Source organism: Myiozetetes cayanensis, unplaced genomic scaffold (genome assembly GCF_022539395.1).
Source record: "Myiozetetes cayanensis isolate MyiCay16 unplaced genomic scaffold, myiCay2020 scf3, whole genome shotgun sequence".
Taxonomy (NCBI): Eukaryota; Metazoa; Chordata; class Aves; order Passeriformes; family Tyrannidae; genus Myiozetetes; species Myiozetetes cayanensis.
The window spans coordinates 72,996,685-73,021,617 of record NW_026087521.1 but is presented as its reverse complement, the minus strand read 5'-3'; the positions used below and the strand labels follow the sequence as shown (position 1 = coordinate 73,021,617).

At 48.4% G+C, this 24,933-nt stretch overlaps 1 protein-coding gene across 2 annotated transcripts; it reads left to right on the top strand.

Moving 5' to 3' along the window:
* The first annotated feature begins 2,641 nt into the window (after positions 1-2,641).
* Positions 2,642-24,686, top strand: LOC126644797 (potassium voltage-gated channel subfamily A member 6-like). Of its 2 annotated transcripts, XM_050324565.1 has the most exons (4): positions 2,653-9,127; positions 9,435-9,522; positions 10,461-10,514; positions 22,671-24,686. In XM_050324565.1, exon 1 carries the CDS (start codon positions 3,150-3,152, stop codon positions 4,707-4,709), a length of 1,560 nt encoding a protein of 519 aa, XP_050180522.1. In that variant the 5' UTR covers positions 2,653-3,149; the 3' UTR covers positions 4,710-9,127; positions 9,435-9,522; positions 10,461-10,514; positions 22,671-24,686. The 2 variants fall into 2 exon arrangements, with proteins under 2 accessions (XP_050180521.1, XP_050180522.1); XM_050324564.1 differs by lacking the exon at positions 10,461-10,514 and having other exon boundaries at positions 2,642-9,127.
* Positions 24,687-24,933: the final 247 nt, after the last annotated feature.

Below are 24,933 nucleotides of genomic sequence, written 5' to 3'. Positions count from 1 at the left end.
GGATTCTTGGAAAAGGGACATAAAAAATGCTTTGATACTGGGAGCCACTGGCCTTCAAGGAAGTGAAGAAGTCAGAGGGGAGGAGAAGCTCCATTATCTGGGAAAAGTAGCTGATTGTGGAAAGCAGAAGACAGGGGAAGCCCAGAAACCATGAAGGAGAGAATTGGCAAGCTCAGGAGAAGATGGGGTGACTGGGAAACCCAAAAAGGCAGGAAGTGGGTAAGCAGCTCTGCATGTGCAAGACTCAAATCCGGATTCCCACTTGGGGTATCTTGGTTTCACAGTGCTTATCCTGAGAGTCTCTGAATCTGGCTTTCCTGAGAAAATCCTACACAGACATAATTTTGTGGCAGCTGCAGTGCTGAGCACATCAAACCCTGCAAAAGGGAGCTAAAGAGAATCCAAAGGGTGGCAGCGTTACCCAAAATGCTGAGCCACCTTCAGGGGCGTGTAAGACATCCTAAGGAACGGTTTGGCTCATTGAAACTGAACTGCTGTGCTGCAGATTGAAGGTGGCTGCAAGGACCAGGCTTGGGAGGACAATGTCCCTCCAGCTTCTGGAGTAGGATGGGAACCCAGAACCAAACTTCCCTGTGAGCTAGTGGCATGTTTTCAGGTGGCAGTGGCCTTGTGGAGTTGGCTGCAGAGCCAGCAGCCAAACCTCTCTGTCATGGTCCAGCACTGTGGCTTTTGGCAGTGCTGCTCTGGGGTCACCTCTCGCCCCTCCCTCCACATCTCCCACTGCTGTTCCTCTCCAGCTTTGCACACTGTGTGCCATTGGGAGCTGCTGGCCCAGCAGGATCCGCAGGGAGGCTGAATGGTGGCAGCTGGCATCTCCTCTCAATATAGAAGTGAGGGTGGGGCTGCACAGGCACTGTGGTGCAGAGCGCTTGGGGAACAGCCTGCGTGCTAAAAAAGAGTTGGGTTGCACGTTGCAAAGGCTTCTGGATTTAATACTGAGACTGAAGTGCAGGGTAAGGGCACAGAGGGAAAGACAGTGGTTTCTGAGGGGCTTCCAGGAGCGAGCAGAGGCGGAGTGGAGCAGCCTGAGTGCCTGCTCAGGGGTGGGATGTGGTGGGAAGGGATGGATGGGTGGGACTGCCCCTCAGCTCTTTCACAGATTCACAGCATTCTGTGACACTGCTCGCTCAGGTAACGTGAAGACCAGAGCTGTGGCAGCCAAAATGTCTGTGGGGAGGGCTGGAAAATCCTCCTGCTAACGGTGGTGGAGCTCCACGTTGTCCCTGCTGTGCTGCTTGGAGCTCGCTCGTTTAAAGCCAGCACAGGGTGAGCTCAGTCACAGCAGTGTAGACATGCCCTGTATCCTCTTATAAACCTTGGGAGCTTTTCCATCCATCCCTCTCAAAAGCTGTTTTTAGAGGGTTTCTCAATAGTTAACCATGCAAATGAATAAATCGTAATTATGATTCGAATAATCCCAGGGAAGGATAATTCACTGTAATAACTGAAAAAGAAATTTCAGCAAGAAGCATTTTGCTATTACAAAGGTAAACATCGATTCATTGATTTTATTTGATTTATTTTTAAAGAAAAGGTGTATTCTCTGGGCAGTTGTTTTTCCTTACCCCAATTACGTATAATATGAAACAAAAATACTCTTCTTTGTGCGACAGCCATCTTCACGTAAAGGAAAAATAATATGCTTCCTTTTGCAACAGCCATCTTCAGTGCTAATGAGCGAGAAAGGAAAAAGGATTAAGTGACATTTAAATCATATTCACCTCCTTGCTGAGGACAGAGCCAAACAAGGCAGCCACAGTCAGCTGGTCCAAATGTCCAGAGCCCGAACTGGGTAGTGCCAGCCAGTTTGGACGAACTGGGAGGAGGGGTGAAGAGGGGAATGTTTTCCTCCAGATATGTGCTGCTATGAGATAGTGTAGGCTAAGCACATGGCTTGCAGCCAGCAAAGGCATCAGATACTGTGATGATAAAAGCCTGGTTAATAATATTTAGCACTGATAGAGGGGTCTTTCAAGGGAAAGACAGACACTTGCCCTGGGAAGGATGGAAGCAGAACTCACCTGTTAGCCCCATTTTCGGGTTATTTCGGGAGAATGTACACGGTCGTGAGTTTCCCTAGGCTTTCAGAAGCTAAGTGTGACATGGATGGAGCAAGCCACAGGTTTCTAAAGCCAAAAGAACTGTTAGTGTGCCTCTGAAATGGAGATTTGGCTCTCGAGGAGACTTAGTGCTGACTGTGTGGTGATTTAAAAAAAAAAAAAAAGAGCAAGCTCACCTGTTTGGTACCTGGGAGAAGGGGAAAACTCCATCCCCTACAAATAAGAGGAGGGAAACCGCACTGCCCCGTGTCTTTCCCCCAGTTGCCCTGTCCGCCGTGACAGGTTGTGTCCATCTGCGGATGGTCCGGTGCCACCGCCGCGCTCGCATCACGGCAGTGACATTTACAAATGGAGGTCCGCGAGCCACGGGCACGGAGCGCCTGGCTCAAGGTCAGCCCCAGCCTGCGGCAGGGACGGGAACAGCGCCGAGCCCCGCCGGCTGCCACGGCTGAGCCCTGAGCGCCGCCGGACAGCCCCCCACGCGTGGGTTTGGCCGCAGGGGCAGGTTTCCAGGGTGGGGAGGTGGGGGGAAGAGGGGCGGGGGCGGTGCCGCCCCTGGGACGAGCTGTTGCGAGGCTGCCCGGCAGGAGAGCTGCGCTCCGCAGCGCGGTCCCCGCGGGGGTGTCCGTGCCCCCCAAAATCCGGCTGCTGCCGGGGAGAGGTGGGGCCGAGCATCCCCCGCCCGCGGGTGCGTGTGTCTGTGTGTCTGTGTGTGTCTGTGTGTGTGTGTCTCGCCGTGCCGGGTGCGCGCATCCCTGAGCGCGCCCGCGCTGTCTCTGCGTGTCCGTGTGTCTGCGTGTCCGTGTGTCTGCGTGTCCGTGTGTCTGCGTGTCCCTGCGTGTGCCCGTGCGTGTCTGCGCGTGCCGCTGCGTGTCACCCCGTGTGCCCGCGCCCCTCCCTGTCCCCGCGGTGTGCGTGTGTGTGTGTGAGAGCCGCGCAGAGCCCCGCAGAGCTCCACCGTGCCCGCCGTGCTCCGGGAGGAGCCGCTCCGGGAGCCGCGGCCGGCCCGGGGCGCAACAGGCGGATGGCGGCGGGGTTCGGGCGCTGAGGGCGAGCGGAGCGGGCGGGATGCGGGCGGAGGAGCCGCTGGCGCTGGCGGCCCCGCGGGCGGGCGAGGCGGAGGCGGAGGCGCCGGGCGAGGAGCGGAGCGGCGGCGGCGGCAGCTGCTGCAGCAGCGAGCGGCTGGTGATCAACATCTCCGGGCTGCGCTTCGAGACGCAGCTGCGGACCCTCTCCATCTTCCCCGACACGCTGCTGGGCGACCCCAGCCGCCGGGTGCGCTACTTCGACCCGCTCCGCAACGAGTACTTCTTCGACCGCAACCGGCCCAGCTTCGACGCCATCCTCTACTATTACCAGTCCGGGGGGCGGCTCCGCCGGCCGGTCCATGTGCCCCTCGACATCTTCCTGGAGGAGATTCGGTTCTACCAGCTGGGCCAGGAGGCCATCGAGACCTTCCGGGAGGACGAGGGTTTCATCCAAGAGGAGGAGAAGCCCCTGCCTCAGCATCACTTCCAGCGCCAGGTGTGGCTGCTCTTTGAGTACCCCGAGAGCTCCGGGCCGGCCCGCGCCATCGCCATCGTCTCCGTGCTGGTCATCCTCATCTCCATCGTCATCTTCTGCCTGGAGACCCTGCCCGAGTTCCGCCAGGAGCCCAAGGGCGCCCAGCCTGGCTTCGGGGAGGCGGCACAGCTCGGCGACGAGGCGCTGCTGCTGCCGCCGCCGCCGCCCCCGAGCGGGACCCCGCCGCCCCTGCGCCCCGCCGCCGGCGCCGGCCCCTTCTTCACGGACCCCTTCTTCCTCATCGAGACCCTGTGCATCATCTGGTTCTCCTTTGAGCTCCTCGTGCGCTTCTTCGCCTGCCCCAGCAAGCCCGAGTTCTCCCGCAACATCATGAACATCATCGACATCGTGGCCATCATCCCCTACTTCATCACCCTGGGCACCGAGCTGGCCCAGCAGCAGCAGCAGAAGCAACAGTCCGGGGGCAGCAGCAACAACGGGGGCCAGCAGCAAGCCATGTCCCTGGCCATCCTCAGAGTCATCCGCCTGGTCAGAGTCTTCAGGATCTTCAAGCTCTCCAGGCACTCCAAGGGGCTGCAGATCTTAGGGAAGACTCTTCAGGCCAGCATGAGGGAGCTGGGTCTCCTCATCTTCTTCCTCTTCATCGGGGTGATCCTCTTCTCCAGCGCTGTCTACTTTGCAGAGACTGATGACCCTGACTCCCTGTTCACCAGCATCCCTGATGCTTTCTGGTGGGCAGTGGTGTCCATGACCACCGTGGGCTACGGGGACATGTATCCCATGACCATTGGTGGCAAGATTGTGGGCTCCTTGTGTGCCATTGCAGGTGTGCTCACCATCGCCCTCCCCGTCCCTGTCATCGTGTCCAACTTCAACTACTTCTACCACCGGGAGACCGATCACGAGGAGCAGTGCCAGTACACCCACGTCACCTGTGGCCAGCAGCAGTCACCTTTCTTTGAGCCTAAGAAGGGGGACAGCAATCAGTCTCTCAGCAAATCCGAATTTCTGGAGGCAGAAGACCTGGAGTCCATGAAATACTCCAACTTCATCCCTCCCAATAACCAGGGTTTCAAAGAGAAGAAAATGCTGACAGAGGTGTGATCGGTTCTGTTCTCCTGGGTCCAGACACAGAGCTGCGAGCTGCTGCACAGCAGCCCTGCCACAAGCAGCTGGATCTGTTCAGCATTTACATGCCAGACTGTGAATTGTGATACCGTAAACAGAATGATTGTGATAATGGGCTCTTCTGTCCTGATTTGCTGTTTCTCATTACTGTGTGCAGCCAGAATCGTCCTCGCTTTATTCCGTGGAGTGCGAGCTGTCATCCCCACGCCCCTGTGAATTTCCCTCCCTGCTTTTGAAGACTGCTTTTAACCCAGCATTTGCCCTGAGACCGAGCCTTGTTACTCCACCGGCAGAGAAGCCCTTGGCACTCCTTCAGCCGAAGGATCCAGCACAGTGAGCAGTTAAAGGGGCCGCAGACATCTGGCTCGAGCCGTGCCCTTGGTTCCCGTGCCGGCGGTGCCCTTGGCTGTGGGATCGGTCACGCCTGCCCTGCCATCGCCTCGGAATGATGGAAACGCTGCAGCCAGGAGCACGGGGAGCTCTGCAGCTGTAGGGCAGAGTCAGCAAGCAGATGCCTGCCTTCTTTGCAACCCTCGGCATGCTAGAGATCCCCTTTTTGGTTTGTGTGGCCGTATATACCACGTATCAAAAACAGGCTTGTAGCAATCAACAGGCTTGGGGAAGATTCTCTGTGTTTTGAGCTTATCTCAGCCTTATTTGTGCCAGTGCCCTGATGTTAATTGGCTTTTATAGTACCAACTTTATCTTCGCGGTGGTAAGTGCCTTCCGACGCAAGGCGCATTCGAGTAAATTCATTTGTTATCTCCACGCAGTAGCGTTTAATGAGATGTGCTTTGTGCCTCAGACACCCAGCTCTGCGTTCGGGCATGTGAGAGCAGTTGACTCCACTGCTTTTTTTTTTTTTTTTTTTTCTTTTCCACTGAGCATTGGTGTAGCTGAGGGAAGTTTGCCTGGTAGTGTGACTTTGTCGACAAGGCTGAAAAATTCCCAGCACGGGGAAGCTGCACCTGTGCTGTGGGAGGATCTCGCTGGTCTAACCACTCACACGGGCATAAATTGCCCCAGGGTAAGCGTGTTAACATTTGAGGCTGAGGTTACAAACTTCCCTGAGCTATCTGCACAAACCCAGGGGTTTCAAGTGAGGGGAGAAGCAGCCAGCCTGGAAGGGACGCTTTTGCATGTAGGACTGATCCAGCCAGAGCTTGGTGTTTTGTGGATAGAAGGGACAGCAGTGTTTTTTGCACTGGGTTTTAGGAGAGCAGCGTATGCCAGCAATGCAAGACATGCATAGCTTGGCCTGCAGTGCTGGGTTTGCCAAGGGACCAGAGATTTCTGTCTTAAGAGGCACATTTTGCTTCCCAGATCATTTATTTAATTGGTCTTCAGTCAGCTCTGCCTTGCACCTAACTTTAAAGTGTTTCAACTGCTGCCAGCAGGTGAAAAGGGGGAATGGATGCTTTCAGATTCTGCTGGCAAATTCTTCCACGAGGAAAAGCCTTTCTTGTTTTAACTCTTGAGTGTATGTTTTGCGTTCACGTGTCTGCATGTGTATGAAAGCAGAGGCAGCCATTAATGCCTTGCATCATCCTGTATGATATGCATATTAGAATGTACTTCATATTGCATGGAATACATAAACCAGACATAATATCAAGGTGCAAAATACACAGAATGCATTTTATGTATATATAACGCTTTTCAGCCATGAAGCTAAGAATTCTAAAGGCATGTTGTTGGGAGGGACCTAAAAGATCATCTGGTCCCAACCCCTCTGCCGTGGACAGGGACACCTGCCACTAGATCAGGTTGCTCAGAGCTCCATCCATATACTTTAATATAGTCAGAACTGGCTGTGAGATGGGATCTGTTTGCATCTTCATTACCCTGCCTGTTTTCAGTCATCTTGAGATGTGGCTCCATGCCTGGAGTGCTTTTATTGTGGCCTGCCCTCACCTGGGCCCTGGTCATATGGTGGAAGTTGTTTGTGCAAATCCTGAGTGTGCTCCGTTTCTCCAGAGCCCTGTTGTCCTCTCCGAGGTTTTTAGCGTGCTGGGATCTCCCGTGGGGTCAGCACACAACCATTATGTTAAAATCTCCTTTCTCTCCCTCGCTGAAATCAGGATGAAAATGCCACTTGTGCCGGTGTGGTGTGGTGAGGGCTCATAGCTCAGAGGAGTGTGCCTGAATAATGTAGAATTTCCCTTTGCTTTCTCGGGATTGAGGCAGAGGTTTGTGGAGCTCTGGGCCTTGGGAGCCGTTCTGCATCCCTTGAAGAGCGTAACCAGCTGGTGGGTAAGTTGTCCTGGTGAATGAGTGGGACTGAGGAAGGATCAGCACTGTGCCATCTCTGTTGATTTTGTCTGAAAGAACCTAAGTCCAGGTCATTGAGTTTATTCAGTAAAAAGCTGGTGTTGTCCTTAGTTGTGTTTCAGGGTCACTACAAGGAAATCTTTACTGTGAGGGCAAGAGAGGGACTTCCCTTCAAATTCCCCGTTGCTGGAAACCAGCAAAAGAACCTGCTGTTTAAGAGGGATGTTCCAAGGCTGCTGCCCTGTCCTAGCAGAATGCCCATGTTTGGGGTTATTTTATGCCTGAGTATTTCAGCTGAGAGAAGTTTCCCCAAAGCAGGATATAAAAAACTCAGGTTAAAACAGAAGTTCAGGAGGAGTCCTGAGACGCACACTGAGCCTGCCTCGGAAAATTCCCGTGCTCCTTTCTTCCCTCGGGCCTGGCCCCATTGCCCCTGCCAGGCAGGAGCCCTCCCTGCTCAGAACAGGTTGTTCTCCTGACCAACATGACAGGCATCTGGGCATGGAGTCTCTGGAGAAATTCAGCACTGAGTTTCTAGTGGGTTTTAAAACACAGACGCGGGGCGTTGCGTACCCAAGGTGCGAAGGAATTGTGTTGTAAACAGGCAGCTTTGTGCGGATTTTGTGATCCACATTTTTAATTTCTCCCAAGAAAGTTCATGGAAAAAATGTGCAAAGCAGGAGCGGTGTTTGTTCCCTGGGTTTTCTGTGTTAGAGCTACTGAGAAATGCAAAAAGGCAGCAGAAGCGTGGAAATTGTAACCTTGGGAGTCATTTGGGCACGTAAATCCTTCTGTAAGCACCTCCTGAACTGCAGTGAAGTCCCAGAGTCATCAATAATACCATATATTATAGAGCTTGTGGAATTTGACATTTTTATTAAGGTTTTGTGGTTTATTTTGTGACTGAAGTGACGTAGTGGCACCTGTGCCACTGACTTTACGGAGGTCTCGTTGTCACCAGATCACAGAGATGCTTTCAAGAATTTTCCCTCAAGTTCTCACCCCTGAACGTTCAAAAGGCAAATCTGTGAGGTTCTTTCTGCAGCTATTTCCTTCTGAAGGTAGAGCACATCCTTGTGAAGCCAAGTAGGCACCTCCAGGGAGTTGTTTCCATAACAACCTCCCGGACTGTTTCTCTCTGCGCTGTGACTGTGGCTACAAGCAAAAGCACTCGTTGGATATTTTGTTTTCAGATATTAGCAGCTCATCCTCACGGACGTTTTCCTCACTTCCTGAAGATGATCCCATCGCCTTGTGTCGTGTACAACTCGTCCTGTCCAACTTCAGAAGGACAGCTACCAGCCTTGGAAAGAAGGGAGTGCAAACCTGGAGATGGGAAGAGATTTTATTTGTTCAAAAAGGGGTGGAGAGTGTGTGAAGGGACAATCTGAGCACTCAGCCAAGGAGCTGAGGGACAGCTGGCCTGTGGTTGTAGAGTTATCTGGGTGCCCAGTGAATACAAGCTAAAGCATCACATGAAAAAATCAGAAATTCCTCTTTCAACAGTCTCACTTAGGGAATAGTTTTGCACTGGAAAAGGCTTTTGTTCCTTCCTGATCCCTTGGCTGGTTTGTGACAATCAGTTCCCCAGAGAATCTTCCCACAGGATGTTTTGCACCAAATCAGGGCAGGGCAGAAATCATCTCCTTGGAGGTGAGGAAGGAAGGAAAAGAATCCTACTGAGGACACCAGTTTTTTATCCACCTAAAGGACTGTAAGTGTGAAAGGCATGAAGACCTGTTTTGTGATATTTCAAGGTCTGCATTCCCGGTGGATTCTTGCACTTCCCTCCAAGATGACGTTCCTATTCTGCTCCTGCCTGGAAAATGTTGGAATTCGGGATTTCCGAGCAATTTTTCTGTTTGGCCCTTTCATGGATAAAAATTCCCTGCTCCAGCAGCTGTGGGGGTGAAGGTGGCTGGACTGGGTGTTCTCTCCTCGGCCCTCTCGTTCAGCAAACAGGGATCCCTGTGGAGATAAAGGAGAGTGAGCATAAAGGAAATTCAGGGCAGTAAGAGAGGGTAAGGACTGAAGTGTCTTCTGCAGAGTGATGGAAAGAACAGCATCAACCCTGAAAGCAAAGGAACAAACAGCTCCAGCTTCTGCTGCTGTAGCTGAAATAGGTAAGGCTTCTTTTTGTTCTGTGAAATTAATGACTAAGAATTTCTCGAAACTAATGAGGAAGGGTTTCATAATTAAGATTTGCAGCCTAAAGGGAGGATCTGGTTCTAGGTGAAGAAAGAAAGAAAGATAATTATAAACTACAAAAATATAGTATGAGCCAGATCCTCACCATCTGCTTGATTCAAGCTGGCAAAACTCCTTTTAGTACAACTACCTTGGATTATATCCCACTTCAATCTGCTGCATTAAGTCAGTGCTTATGTACTGTTTGTTAAACTGCTTGTTTTTGTTTGTTCTTTTCTTGAGGTCCTGTTTACGCCAGGGAAGGATCTGTGGATTACAGCAGGAGTTAAACCACAGCTTTCCCAAAAGTGCTCCTCTGACTTGAGTCCAAGTAAGTCTGCAGAGCCCAGCGAAGTGAAGCTTCTCTTTGAAGTTTATATTGACAGGAGTGAGAGCAGCAGCATTTTGTCTATTTATTTCTTAATGGTGGGAGTATGTGGAGAAATCCACAGGGAGGTTTAAGACTAAAGAAGATCCTGCCCTCTGTGGCAGCCCTGTGAGCACAAGATAGCTCTGTTTACGTTGCTGTAAATGAGCTCTTCATCTTGCCCTTTGAAGTTGCACTAGAGACAGATCCCGTTCTGAAGACATTTGTAGCCCTGTTATCAGCAGGTTCACAGTCTAATGCCTGAATTGCAGTCACCTGCTTTACACAGAAGGAGGGGAGCAGGTGTTTGCAGGATGAAAAGGCTTAATCCCCTGGTGAAAGGAGCCCGTGAATGCTGAGTGTCCTGAGCTGCCACCAAAGACAGTTGGTGAGGAAATTGCCTGCCAGTTTCAAGAAGGAGCTCTTCTTTTGGAGGGTCAGGTCCTGAGTAACACTCGAGCCTAGCCAGGGAGATAAATCCAGGAAAGTGGGGTTTTTTTGGGAAAGCAGACGGAGACTGCACTAATTGCTTTCCAGTGTAGCTTGTGCTGTTAGTACCTGTTAATTCCACATGCTTTCCCTGGGCTTTCCTGTGATCCAGGGAAGTCTCTCTGGGGCTTGTTGGCTGATGCAGGAGCTTGCATATCATAGCATGGTTTTACACCCTGGGAAGCACGTGGCTGTGATCAGAGTGGGTTTTACATTGCTAAAGCATGAACATTCTCTGATAAACCCTCACCACTGGGAATATCCGTGTTGTCTGTAGTGCAAATTAAGAAGAGGGGCTGAAGCGATGTCCAAGCACTCCTTAGTGAAAGGAAAAACAGAATTTACAGGAGGGAAAGTGCTCATCAACTTCCATGGTCAGCCTAAATACTGAAGCTCTGTTGTCTATTCATTAGAGACAAGATTTATGGGAAACTTTTGTCTTCACACAGAATATCCCTGAAGATCCAGTAAGTCCTTCTTTGGCTTTATTTTCACTAAGGTATTTATTTATTCAGTGATATAAAATTTTGGAAGATCCTTAGTCAAAAACATGCTGTAAATCACAAATTTATCCATTTAATTACCGAATTCAGCTGTTGTTTGTTTGAAGAAAAAAGAGGCCTCAATTCTGCTCTCCACCCAAGGTTGGATAAATACTTCCTTAAGAATAGGAGGGGTATGACTCCTAATTTAAATGTGAGAGAAGAATCAGGCCCAAAGAAGAGAGCTGTAAATGCAGGTGATGAGACAAAATCTCTTCAGGTGTTGCAGATACACATTCCATTCACCTGAAAGCTTATATACAATTTTACACCCACAGAAGGCTTAGCTTTTAGAGTACATAGCGGTGTATACTCCAGCACATATTGGTGTATACTCTTACATTCTTTGGAGGGAAATTAAATGGTATTTTACAAGAAAACTGGAGCATTACCCTCTCTTCTTGCTGCTCCTTGATGCATCTGTTGTTTTCAATTAGCTTGATGGCATCCATTTTCAGAAAGCAGATGCTGCCCTCTTTTACACGGGTGCAATTCTGGAATAACTCCACTGACGTCAGTGAAGTGACTCCAAATTTATCCCTGTTGAAAGCAGAATTGGCCCACGGTCCTCTTGCCTGCTCTGGAGCTCTCAGGAAGGTGTGCCATTGTCACACCAGAAGGTGGAGGCGAGTGCCACGCTCAGCTCTTTTGTGTCCCTGACATCACACTCCCATTGCCAGGGCTGGAGCAGAATGCAGGCTGGTGAGGGGCTCGTGTGGTCAGCAGGTTCCTCATGCAGAGGGCTGGCCCTGAATTCTTGACTGCTCTCCCATTCCAGTTTGTGTTGCCTTCCTCTTGCTTGGGTGTTTTCTGTGTGGGTACAGAGAGTTTGAAGCTACAGAAATGTGATTGCAAGTCCTAAGTAATACAACAGCAGAAAGGTGGCAGAGGTAGACGTGGAGACAAACTCTGCCCCTCCTGCAGGTTCTTGCTCTTAGGGCTTGCATGAAAATTACTGTGGTCGTGGTGGGCTGGCTGTGTATCTGCTGGTTTCAGAGTCTCTGTTTTGAGGGAATGCTGTGTTTAAACAGATTGGGCTATATCTTTCCTGCTCTTGACTCTTTGGATCTTTGCATATGCTGTACAGAAAAATGCCACGTGAGATGGGACAGGTCAGGGTGAATAGAAGAAATAGAGGTGTAGAATCACAGAATGATTATGAGATGGAAGGGATCTTAAAGATCATCTAGTTCTCTGGGCAGGGACACCTTCCACTGTCCCAGGTTGCTCAGAGCCCCATCCAACCTGGCCTTGGACACTCCCAGGGATGGGGCAGCCACAGCTTCTCTGGGCAACCTGTGCCAGGGCCTGCCCACCCTCCCAGGGAACAATTTCTCCCTGATATCCAATCTAACCCTGCTCTCTGTCAGTTTGAAGCCATTCCCCATGTCCTGTCACTCCAGGCCCTTGGAAATAGTCTCTCTCCATCTTCCTTGTGGGCTCCATTCAGGTCCTGGAAGGCCACAATGAGATCACCCCAAAGCTTCTCTTCTCCAGCTGAACAATCCCAGCTCTCCCAGCCTTTCCTCCCAGCAGAGCTGCTCCATCCTCTGATCATCTCAGTGTCTCCTCTGGACTCTCTCCCAGAGCTCCCTGTCCTTGCTGTGCTGGGATCCCAGAGCTGGGGCAGCTCTGCAGGGGGGTCTGTCCAGAGTGGGGCAGAGGGGCAGAATCACCTCTGTTGATCCATTCTCTCACTCAGTAAAAAACAGAGTAAAAATGTTCCTCAAGGATTAGTCCTGGGATTGTTCAGAATATTAACAGTAGAGCTGAGCCTACAAAATTTAGCAGTGAAGTAACCCAAGTGATATCTTCAAGATTGTGGATTAGGACACAGAACTAGATGACTGAATAATTGACTTTAAGAGAAATGGAAAGATATTTAATAGCACAGAAATTAATGCCATAGGGATTTTGGTGGAAGACAGACAGAAAGAAAGATTGGGGGTGCTTAGATCAGCCAGGGTGCCAGTGTCACTCACTGAGCCACCAGAGTGATGCAGCCATAAAAACTGCAGGTGCAAGTCTTTGGAAGTCTCAGAACAAGCATGTTCAGTACCACCTGGGAAGTATTCAGTTTTGTAAGGCCTCCTCTGGAATGCTGTGTGAATGGTTGGTGACCTAAATTTAGTCAGGGAGGATGTACAGAAGAAGAGCAAGAACAATCAGGTGAATGGAAATTGCTTTGCAAGTGGAAACTGGAGGAGGCTGAATTTTGTAGGCTAGCAAAAGATGGACAAGACTCCTCTAGTCAGGGAAATACTGGGGACAAAGTAAACAAAAGGGAGGAAAGAGCTGAGAAATTTTAAGATCTTCCCACATTTCTTGTGTCCTCCAGCTTGTTTGCCATACTGCACCCATTTACCTACAAAACACCAAGTCCTGGTGATTTTATTATTTAATACTTGGGGTTTGTGGGTAGGAGGGAGAACTAGGGGAGGAGCTGTGAGTCTTGGGAGGTATTTTTTCTTGATATGACTGGGAGAAGAGAGAGATGTCCTAGGGGTGGGATAGGATGGGGTAAGAGATAGCAGATCCCTCTAGGAACTACTCTGGAGACAGAGAGGAAGTTCATTCCCCTTTAAATCCTACCAGACTGTGTTCATTGCATTTCCCCTCAACCTGGAACTGCTGCTGCCCTCATCGACTCTTTTCTCAGTACTCTCAGGTACATTCCTTTTCATACTGTAGACTATGGGCTTTTTGTGCTTACAAAATAATGCCCAGAAAGGGATTGATCTTTGTGGTCTGTCCCTGCAAATGGGACTGTGCCTTTCAGAAACATTTTGGAGTTGCTTATTCATTAGCCTTTTATTTGATGATCTGCTGCAGCTTCCAGCAGTGGATTGCAAACGTTTCTCGAGGACGTATTTCCATCAGAAAGTGCCCCTTCCTCAAAATCAGAAATATTTGTGAGAGAGGTTTCATTCCAGCTCAGTTTTGTGTTCTTTCCAAAAGGCACGTGTGGAAAATTTTGCGGTGTGTGTGATCCGTTTTCTTAATGTTCCAAGTATTTGTCCTTTTTAAATGCTGTTTTTGTGGTTTGTTTGTTTGGTTTTGGTTGTAGTGATTTTTTTTTTTTTTGGGGGGGGGGTTTGTTTTTTGGGGTTTTTTTTTTAAGGAAATGTATGGATAGAAGGTACACTTGCTAGGACGTGTCACTTTGAATCCTGAGCTCTTCCTGTTTCCATTCAGCTGGCCATCTCTTAGGATCTTTTACTTGGAGAGTCAATGGGGGCAGGGAGTGTGGAAGGAAAGGGGGAAAAAAACCCACCAAAAATTATTACTGAAAATTTTCTGGGTGAATTGAGAATGGAGGGAGAAGGTGCTGTCTGGATTGTGTTATAGCTCCCCTCCTTATTTACCTTTTTCTTGGCTCTTTAAAAAAAAAACAAACCAAACCTGTGCAGATTTGTGAAGTGCCATTAACACTTAACTAAGGGGTTTTCAGAGAAGATGAGCTGGGAGTTCTTTGCATGGCAACCACTAATCAACATTTCCATAGAAGATGCCTGAATACATGTTGATCAAGCCAGCTGCAGCTGTGACAGAGCTGTGATGGCTTTTGGAGGCTGGTGCATCTTTCCATCCCGAGTCACAGAACCTACATAGCAGAAAAAAAAACACCCACCGGTACTTCTGGCTCTGGCATTTCTGCTTATTAGTAATTGCAGCAAAAGGGGGTGTGAGGCTTCTCTTTAGCTAGGAGACCACCTAATGAGGAAGGCCTTGGTAATTAAATTTTGGGTTTGGGGACAGTCCCCACTGGTGTCACAGGGCCTTTGGATGTCCCACACATCTCAGTGCCTTGGCAATGCAACAGGGCAGTATCAGGCCACTTAGTTCCTTCTTTTTCCTGAACCATTTAGACATGGAGATCTTTGCAATACTTCAAATACAAAACAGATACAAACCCTTGGTGCAGCCCCCTTTTTTGTGACTCTCCGTTCCCTCCCGGGGCCGCCTGGCGAATTAAAAGCGTGCAGAATGTTTCTGTGTGGCAAAGCCCAGGGCTGACTCAGTGTGAGGTGAATGGAGAGCTGGGGGAATGCTCTGTGGAGATAAGAGGCTGACATCATCAGCTTCTCACAGCTAGTCCAGGAGGAGGAAATTCAACCACAGTTTTTCTCTTGGACCTCATGAGTTGCTCTCAGGGACCAACCAAGGTGGTAAAGCAGAGGAAGAAAATATGCTGGAGATGGGAGGAGTTCACACAGTCTCTTTCAGAGATTTGTATCAGCTCCCCAGGCGTGAAGGACTGGTACTGAGCAGTCAAATCTGCACTTTGAGTCCAGCAAGATTGGTTTTTTCCCCGCAGATTTTCACTGTCGTTGTTAGGAACTAATCCTCCTAAATTCTTTGCTGGTTTTTCTTCCTTTATGATCTTCCAGAGGAATAGGAGGGTACATGGAACGGCAATTACGGCTCTTCATGGTTTCTGGTTAGTCATATATGGGTGATTCAGAGACAAGCATATGTAAAAAGGCCCTGATGAATCCTCTTGCAAATTGCTTTCTGTCCCAAAGCACGGTGAGGTGCCTGAGTCTTCCATGCAAGGCATGAGTCTCACAAAAACATTATGTTTTTGGGGAGGGACTGTTGCCATGTCTTTGTGACCACCATGATGCAAGAGGAGGTTTTTTTTTTCTGATAGTCTGAAATATTTTAAGAGCCCTGCTCATGCAGAGACTTGGTGTCAGCCAAATGGAGCCAAATTCTCACATTTTATTTCTGATGCCAGCGAGGCAGCGTGGTACAGGGTGCATCAGAAGCCTTTTTTCTTTTTTCAGCTGGCAAACTTTCATTATGGTTAGGAAACAAGACCAGTTTATCCTGAAAATTCCGTGTTGTAAAGCAGGACAGAAGTTCCTGTTTGAATGTTTTTGAGTTTTGGCTGTCAGATCTGCCACAGCACCATACCAGTCTGTGGCAGAGCACCCCTGGTCTGGATCTGGCATGGATGTGACATTTCATTCTCTGACATTTCATTCTTCCTGTGCCTCTGTTCCCCTGGGTGTAGAAGGGAAATAAAATCCTCCTCTCCTCAGCATGAAGTGGGGTGTTCATCAGTGATAAGGTTCTACAGGAACAATTAGTGTATCCATTGGTGAATTTATTTGTCTTCAAGTAATGCAAACGACCCTGTTTTTCCTGTAGGGAACCACAAGCAGGTGATGTGAGGCAGGCTTGTGAAATTAGAATCATAGAATGGTCTGGGTTGAAAGGGACCTTAAAGGTCATCCAGTTCCAACCCCCCTGCCATGGGCAGGGACACCTGTCAATAAATAAAAACACCTCCAGGCGTGGAGTCCCCCAGAGCAATGCCTTCCCCTCGTGGTGATTCCTTTTGACTCCACCACTCCATCAAAGGGTGGCAGCTTTCCCGTAAATCCGTGCCATTGCTTTGGGTCTGTGAATGTTCTGTGGTGCCAGCCAGGTGTGTCTCAGCTGCAGGGGCCAATTTAAATATTGCTGGACATGTGGGTGCCAGAGTTAAGCCGTGGGGAGGAACAGAGAGAGTGAGGAAGCCAAGCTGAGCCGGAGGAACCCTGGAGACCCTTGGGAGGAGGGGAGAAGTAAGGAGTGGACTTGACTATTACCATTGCCACAACCATGGCAAGAAGCTTCCTCGTCCCCAGGCCCCTTTTCCACATTTCTCATCGTCCAATCCTGGCTTCCCAAGGCTTGCAGAGAAGGCAGGACCATGGCTGTTATCCTTAGCAAGTGTTGTCTTTGCCTCTGCTGCAGACCCAGCTGTAATGCTTTGGTGGGTTCTTGTGTGCTGGTTCCCTGGGCACACTGGAAAAAAGCATTTAAAACAGCAGTGAAGATAAAACAGATGAGGATTTAACGAGGGCTAGCAACTGGAGTTAAGGCTGATAAGGAAGGTTGGATTCAAGTTGAGTAAAGCTCAGGTTGCTTCATCTTCTCGGCTACTTTAAGCTGAAATAATTGACCTTTGTGATCTTTTTCAAAAATTTTAATAAGGACAGGCATGTCTTGTCGAATTTTAATTTAAATTCATTGACTCTGCAGTTCTCCCAGAATACTTCTCTTGAAGGGATGCTTTGTGAGTCAAGGGAAAAATCTAAACCCTGTGTCACAGGCTCATCAAACGCCAATGGGAAGGCTCTGAAATCTGACACACGGCCCAGATTTTGACATCTGTGGTTTGGCTGCATGGACAAGAAAGGACTGGGAAGCTGTGTGGGTGCTTGAACAAGAGCAGATGTGCCAGGTGTGTCCACGAGTGTGTGTGCAGAGGCTTGGTGGGCAGTTGGTGCTGGAAAGCTGCAGGCTACAGAAACTGCGAGTTCTTGCAGTGATCTGAAGTAAAATGCAAACCATGTGGTGAGCAGCAAGATTGTGAGCTGAAGTTGGTTTTGTAAGGACTTTGAACACACCCAGCCTGTCGTGAACAGCAGCTGTTTGTAGAGTCGTGGAATAATTAAGGCTGGAAAAGACCTCCAAGGTCATAAAGTCCAGTCTTTGACAGGTCACCTTGTCCCCCAGCCCAGAGCACTGAGTGCCACATCCAGTCACTCCTTGGACACCTCCAGGGATGGGGACTCCTCCACCTCCCTGGGCAGCCCCTTCCAGTGCCTGACAACCCCTTCAGTGAAGAGATTCCTCCTGATGTCCAACCTGAACCTCCCCTGGCGCAGCTTGAGGCCAGTTCCTCTCGTCCTGTCCCTTGTTCCCTGGGAGCAGAGCCCGACTCCCACCTGGCTGCAACCAGGGCTGAGCCCCCTGAGCCTCCTTTCCTCCAAGGTAACCCTTTCCTGGGGATAAGATCAGTTGTTTATTCAAGCAAAATGCCCACAGGAAGGGAGGTGATATTTCTGGGCAAAGGGAAGCACCAGCGTGGGAGAATCTGCAGAACTGCACTGAATTCTGGAAAGCCTGAAAATTCAAAGGAAAAGCGTGCGTTGTGAAAAAGTCTGACTGATGCTGTCAGGAAGTGCCAGGGAGAGCCCGTGAGGAGTTTGTGGGGTGTCACAGTGCCATCCTGTGGGCCAGGGAGGTATGAGACAAGGCAGCACCTGTGCAATGGGACAGGGCGTTGACAGTGGTGGGTTTGGCCATTGTCGTGGTGTCACCCCATCCAGCAGTCCAGCTGCTCCCTCACTGCCCCACCAGCGGGATCAGGGAGAGAACCGGGAGATTTAAAGCCAGAAAGCTCCTGGGTTGAGATAAAGAGAGTTGAATAGGGAAAGGAAAAGCCATGCACACAAGGAGAGCAGAACAAGGAATCAATTCACTGCTTCCCTTGGGCAGGCAGGTGCTCAGCCATCTCCATCACACATAACAGGGGCTGGGGAAGACAAACACCATCACTCCAAACATCCAGCACAAACTCTGTGCCAGCACAGCAGGAAGCATCTCTGTGTTATCAGCCCTGTGCTGAGCCCAAACCCAGAACATGGCCCCCACAGTAGTCAGGGTGGAGAAAGTTAACTCTGCCCCAGCCAAAACCAGCCCGGCCACGAAGGCTCCACTCACATGCAGAGCATCTTCTGCCTCAGCATTTAAGGTATTTAATCCCTTTCGTTTGCTACTGCAGATCCACCTAAGTTATCAGTGCTGGGTGTGCCATGGACCCTCCACAGTGTTCATGCAGCTCTACAACCTGGCTGTGCAGAAGCAGGACTTGGGGGCAGGAACCTTCCCTGGTAACAGAGATGCCTTTTTTGTTTGGTTTTGTTTTGTTTTGTTTTTTAAGCTGAGCGTGGACTGGCTCTTTCAAGACATGAGAGAGAGAGAGCAGTTTCTTTTTGTGCAGTGAGCAGGACCCACACTGCTGGGGAGTCCCCTGGCCACCAGGCATCAGAGGAGGCTGGTGTGGGGGCACAGCAGGATGCTGTCCTTGCTGCTGAAGCTCTGTGGGACACAGGATTAATGATGCAGAGGAGGAAGTCTGGCTCCAGAGTACTCCTTGGAGAATAGAATGAGACCTCCTGCTCTTCACTGCTTCCTTCTTTCCTGGGTGAGAGTTTTCCCATCAGCAGCCTGGTGGATCTGCCTTGTTTTGTCATTCTGCCAGTATTCTATTGTCTCCAGAAGTTTGGGGATGAGAGCTGCTCCGGTGGCAGCTGAGGACAAGCTTTTAGCCTTGGATTGGATTTAGACATGTACAATGGAAGGGAGGTGGGACTTGGGCACATCGCCCATTTTTTGGAGAAAATCAATATAGTCATTAAATCCAGCAATGTCCTTTTTGGCTGTGTCAGAATTAAACACAACATGTGCTTGAAAGTCGAGAGGGAGTTCAGGGAGTTCCAGATGGCTCCCAGGGAGAGGAGTGTGAGCTGCACGTGGCCAGTGCTGTGTTGGGGTTACACTGGAGATTTAATCTGGGGAGGGATGATGGAGTACTGGGGATTTCCCTGAGTATTTTGATTCACTCAGTCAAGCTAAAACTGCCAGTTTCACGAGGCAGTTCTGCATCTTTCCACTTAGTAATACCAGCTGATTTTATAGATGCACTGCATCAGTGTCCTTTACTGTAGCAGGACATGGAAGGAGTTCATCCTCTCATTAGAAACTGCTCGAGCCACAACTCTGTTGGTCTTTTCTGCTTTTCTGTTTTAAGATGGGCACTATAAATACATTGGGTCTGGTCTGTTTAATCATCTCTCCCTTATCTTTGCCCAGTGTAATAACCTGACAGCCACACGGGTCTGTCACAATGAAAGCAAGTAAGATTTGCTTCAGTGGAGTTATATCCACCTGAAATAACTTTCCCTACATCTTTGCTATCCCCAGAGACACTCAAAGCATGAAATGATTCTCAGTTAACTTGCTAGGAGTTGTTCCTGTCTGGAGATCTGCTTCTTACTTGCACATAGGATTTGAATGGGATGGGATCTGTCATCCCTGAGAAGGGGTCAGGGATCTTCCACGTTAGCAGGAGGCGTCAGTTCTGTTTTAAACATGAGTCTTTTCAAATCATAAGTGTGGAAGATGTCTGAAATGGGGTTGAAAAATTGCCCAGGTGAGTTTACATCCCCTTCCAGAACATCATCCACTGTTTCATGCCACTGGCCTCAGAAAGCCTCCCTGAGGAGTGGGGAGCCCTTTGCTGTGAATTCAGGCAGCAGTGTCAGACTCTCAACATTAAGGGCAATAAGGGATAGAGAAATGGGTCCCCAAAATGAATCCCTTGCATCCCTCTGCGTTTTTATGAGGTCCACCTTGTAAAAAAAGGACAGCAATGCAGTAGGCTTTGTTTCTGTGCAAGACCTGCTTTCTGGAATTCAGTGCCTTTATGGTTCAAGCTGAGCATCCAACATCACTGGCCACTTTGGAAATTCTTGGTTTAGATTTGTACTTTACATTAAAATAGTATTTAAAAGTAAGTAATCAGTAACTTAGTGATGAGTAAGTCATAAACTGGTAAGGAGTACTTTGGTATTTCATTTATCTTATGCTTCCTGTTTTTCTTCGTGTCCATTCCTTTTAAGTAGTTGATTGCTTTTACATTTATAGAATTACAGACATAGAAAATTTTTCTTTGGTCCATCTGCCATTCCTTTGGCCCAGTCAAAGTCTTTCCTATCCCTTTCTCTGTGTGAGTGATGGTAATCATTATTTTAATCATTATTTTAATGGTGCCTTCCTTCAAGCACTATTATAAACTTGGATCTAGTCCCTGGTTTCATGTCAGTCCTTCACTGCTGTGGTGTGTAAGCTAAACCCTTGCTTCTTTGACAGATTTAAAATGTGAGTTTTTCTGTCCTGTGGCTACACTGTTTGGGTTTTTTACCAGTATTTGCATTGTTAAATGATTATGTGTTATACTGTAACTGAGTATAACAGCTCTTTCATACTTTCTAAGCTGTTTGCAGACATCTGCTTAATGCTGGAGTGTTTGATCCCTGCAGTTCCTTTGTTTATACAACAGATGATGAAAGATGGTACAGAAAAATCTGGGCTTACAAATACTTCAAGAAATTTTTTTTTCATGTCTAACCCAAAACCCTTTTTATGTCATTCAACTTTTTATCTGCTGAGACCCCATTTCTTTTGCTATTGGTTTTAAGTTTTGCACAACCCTTACTTCGGGCAAACAGATGACATTACCTGCAATACCTGCAGTGCAAAAGGAGTCTTGTTTGCTGCCAAGGAGCTTTACTAAATGCATTTAGAAACCATAAAGGAGCAGGAATCCTCTCCCTGCAGAGCAGGATTTTACAATTTCTAAGCATCTGTTGGGTTGTTAATACACACGATGGATAAAAGGAGATCCTGGATATCAAACATTGAATATTTAGACTCTTGTCCTCTCCCCTTTACCAGTGGAACATCTCTACTGACTCTGGGGAGATCCACATCACATCCATCAGTGTAAAACTAAAACTAGAATCAGACCAAACACCACTGGGATTGTTCCCTCTGCAGGAAAATCCAGGGATTTGTCATGGGTTCAGTTAGTGCAGCTGTTGCAGACACCTCTCTCTGCCCCTGAGTTATCTGACTTACCAAACTCCAGGCAATCACTGGGATCCAGAGTTACTGCTGCTCTGAATCTTGTGAGAACTGTGAACTAGCCTTAGCATCTCAATTTGTTCACTCCCTGTAATCCCTGGATTGAAAGCTTTCCAGCATACAAATCCACAGGAAAAAGCTCACATGAAAGGGAACTCGCCAAGGGAATTTTGCTTTGAAGATCAGCATTACATGCAGCCTGTAAAGCAGAGATTTCTCACAGCTTTGGTGAACTCAGAGCAAGCAGGCCATACATTTTGTTGGTAGACCTGCCTTTTTTTTTTTTTTCCCCCCTGAGAAAACTTTGTGAGGAGCAAGTGCATTTTAGAAATTATTTATTATGCTTTATTACTTGCAATATCTTGCTCATCTCTGTGTATCTGTAATCACTGCTTAAATATGTCCCTCCTGTGTGAGCGTGAATGTGTTAATATATATTTATGTAAGGATGCATATTTATATATTCCATGTGCTGCTGACATTTTCTCCTTCTGGAATCCAGACAGAGCTTTTGACAAATCTCGTTCACTTAGGAGGCTTCTCCAGCCTCTGATGCTTCTCCCACTTCTTTCTGCTCCTTTGGGCTTTGGCAGTGTTACAGCCAACCTTCTGGCCCAGGGTACACTTTTTATAGCCTGTTCTTGTTCTTTTTCTGGCTACTTGAGTCCTTGTCAAGCAGTGGCAGGAGCTGCAGCGGCACAGGGACCAGAAAGTGAATATTTCCATAGTGGAATGAGCTGCTTTGACACTCCTGCACTGAGTGGGGAATGCAATTGTCTCTGTAGAAAATACTGCGTAAGAACAGTCATGTTTTATCTTCCTCCCTCTTTTGTTGTGGAGAGCTGCTGATATTTTTCATAACTTATGAACAGCCCTTTGGGCTCCATGTGTAACCAGCACAGATGGACCTAGATGCAGGTACACTGTATTTCATGGAAGTGAAGTGTGACAACTTCTCTTTCTAAAGCAAGAAAAGTTCTTGCAAACCCAACCTGTTTTCCATCTGCTGCCTGATAAATTGTTTCAGATCTGATTTAAAATAATAAAATAAACACTTTCAATTTGAAATTCTCTCTCTTGCTCCGAGAGAGTCCCCTGCCCCTGGCATGGAAGGGTCTTATGAGCCAAATTGTTCATACAGATCTGTCTTAAAAGGACTTAAAATTAGACACCAAGAGAATGGCTGTGGGGATGCCCAAAGTCCCAGCTGCAGCAGAAGTCAGACCTTGTGTCTCCATGCTTGGAGAGCACAGCACTGCAATACATCCTAACAAACTTTGTAACCTTCTGATGTATTAAAAAGGTATTTTCATCTCCTGCAAGAAGAGATGTGTATAATTCCCAGCAGCTGCAAGGAAAAATCACCCCCAAAATCCAATCCCACTAGGCATCAAAGAAATGTAGCACTTTCTGTTTTAGCCAGCTGCAGTGATCTTGACAGCATATCTCAAATTCAGTCCCTTGAGACCTTCTCCTTAGGAAATGAACCCTTAGGTTGATGTGTCTTGATTGTGATCCGTGTGAAATAACACCTCTGTCTTGGGCATTTTTTTTTTTTTTAACACGATGCTTTTTTTTATTTTTCCTTGCTAGGCTGGATTCTGGATGCTGCAAGGCTGGATGCTGCAAAAGAGGTGGTTTCATCTTCCTCCTGTAGAGTTGGTGACGTTTCTCTGTGTGCAGGGAATCCAACCTTTACGGACAGGGAACTGTTTTCCTTTGCGGTTTTCTTGGTGCTGTTGCCTTTAAAGGGATCAACACTCTCAGTTCAAAGAAACCGAAACTGGATGTGAGCAGGGATTGGAGGAAGGAGGCAGGGAGGATCCCCTACAACGTTCAAACGTGTCTCACTCCTGGGAAAACCAAGTAAACCAGGATTCAACTGCAGCAATTTCTGAGCTGTTCATCGGAAACCCCAGACAAGCACCGAGTCCTGTGGGAAGCTGGGAATGACACAGGACACCTCCAGAAGACTGCTGTTGAAACTTCCTTTAAACCTGTTTTTTTCAAGTGGAAGATCCAGAGCTGGCAGATGGGTAAGGTCATCACTTAGAAGAGCAAAGAGCTCTCTCCAGAGAACTGAACAAGCCGCCGAAGTCTGTCTGTCTGTCTGTCTGTCTGCCTCTCTTTTGGCCTTGGGTTACTGTGCTTTTTTTAAAACTGTGATTTCATAGCTCAGATAAAAGGTAGGTGTTTCACATAGCCCTGCAGGTAGCAATCATCCTGTTCATGCAAAATATCTGCTGTGTAAGGGAGGGGCCCAGACTTTCTCATTTACTCACAAAACGTCTTGCTTGGTGTGTGTGCAGTCAGTTCTTGTGAACGTGTGAGTCCATTGCCTGCTCTAAAGGAGCTAGTGGCTTAGTTTCAGTGGTCATAGAGATTTTCACTGAAATATCGCTGTTTGTGGTAGTCTTTTGTGTGATTTAGAAGACACAATAGCCGGACAGTTCTGAAATTATGGTATAATTGTACTCGGCGTTCCCAGAAAACGCTCTGAAGTTTTCTCCCGTTGCACCATTGTGATAAAAACCTCTGTTGCTTTTCAAGCTCCCAAAGTCCATGCTGTGCTGTGCTGAAACTGCTTGAAAACCCAATTAGCAGTGAAAAGTGAAGGGCAGAGAGGGATGCTGTGGCCTGGAATTCCCTCCCTCTGGCAGCGGCAAAGGTCGGTTGTGCAGCCGAATTTCCATGACCACGTGTGGATCCACCGGGTGTGTTGCCAGTTCTCTGCACAGGAGAGGGAGAGGGTGGGTAGAAAGAACTGATTCTGGAAGGGGAGAGACTGAGAAGAGGAGTGGAGGGAGCAGGATGACTGGGACTTTCAGAAGTTAGTCTGATGGATGCTGATGCTGGGCACCCAGTTCCCTGGAACTGTGTATTAATAACACTTCCTCTGTTTTCATGAGTGACTTTTAGCCTGTCTGGCAGTTTTCACAGTCAGTGTGTGAGGGACAAGAGGTAGAAGGCAGCTCACTCTGCCTTGGCAGCTGTAACAGGCTGGGCTGTAATACCTGAGGGTCTGAACTCTGACGAGCTGTGACATCCTGACTAACCTGCAGGGCTCACAGAGGCTTTCAAAACAAACCCTGAGCTGCCAGATTGGAAGCTGCTCCTGGAGCAGGTCTTCTGAGCAGTTCTGAGCGTGGATGTGAGGCTTCAGTCCTTAGGCAATGTGTACTCCATGTTCCCAAGGACTTGCTCTGTGTCTTTAGTTGATGGTAGGGTTTTTTTGTTTGTTTTGATGAAAACCTGAAGCCTTTCCAACAGAGAATGTGAAGTGCAGAGAATTTCTAGATGGAGCCCGTGCTTCAGGCTGTTTGCTGGGTTCAGGCTTTGAGAATCCCAGTTCTTGGTGGGCAGTCCCACACAGGGAGGGAGAAGAGGTTATTGGGCTTGGAAGTTGACCGGGGAGATGGGACCCAACTGAGCTTTGAACAGCAATCATTGTCCTTCTTGATGGTGCCATAATATGTGCTTGACTCAAACCCAACCTTGCACAGGCAAGACCCTGTTAAGTCATGTAATTAGATATCTGTGGTTGTTCCTACCAGTGTGATCCAGTGTTGAATAGGCTAGAACATATGAATAAAATCAGTATTTTTTAAAGTGTGCTGTGTTTTCTTTGCCACAGAGACTGGCTGCTCTCTTGGACTTTATTATGCTCATGTGAAATATTTGGTGTGGAATTAATTAGGATGGTCCATGTCCACTTGCAGAAGTGCACCTTTTCTTCCTCAGAGGTGACTGCTGCAGTCCTGCACTGTCCTCCTGCCACTGAGCTGGCCTGGGCACTCTGCAGTGTTCCCACCTTCCAAGGGAGCTGTCTCGCTCCAACAGGTTCACTTCCTCTGGG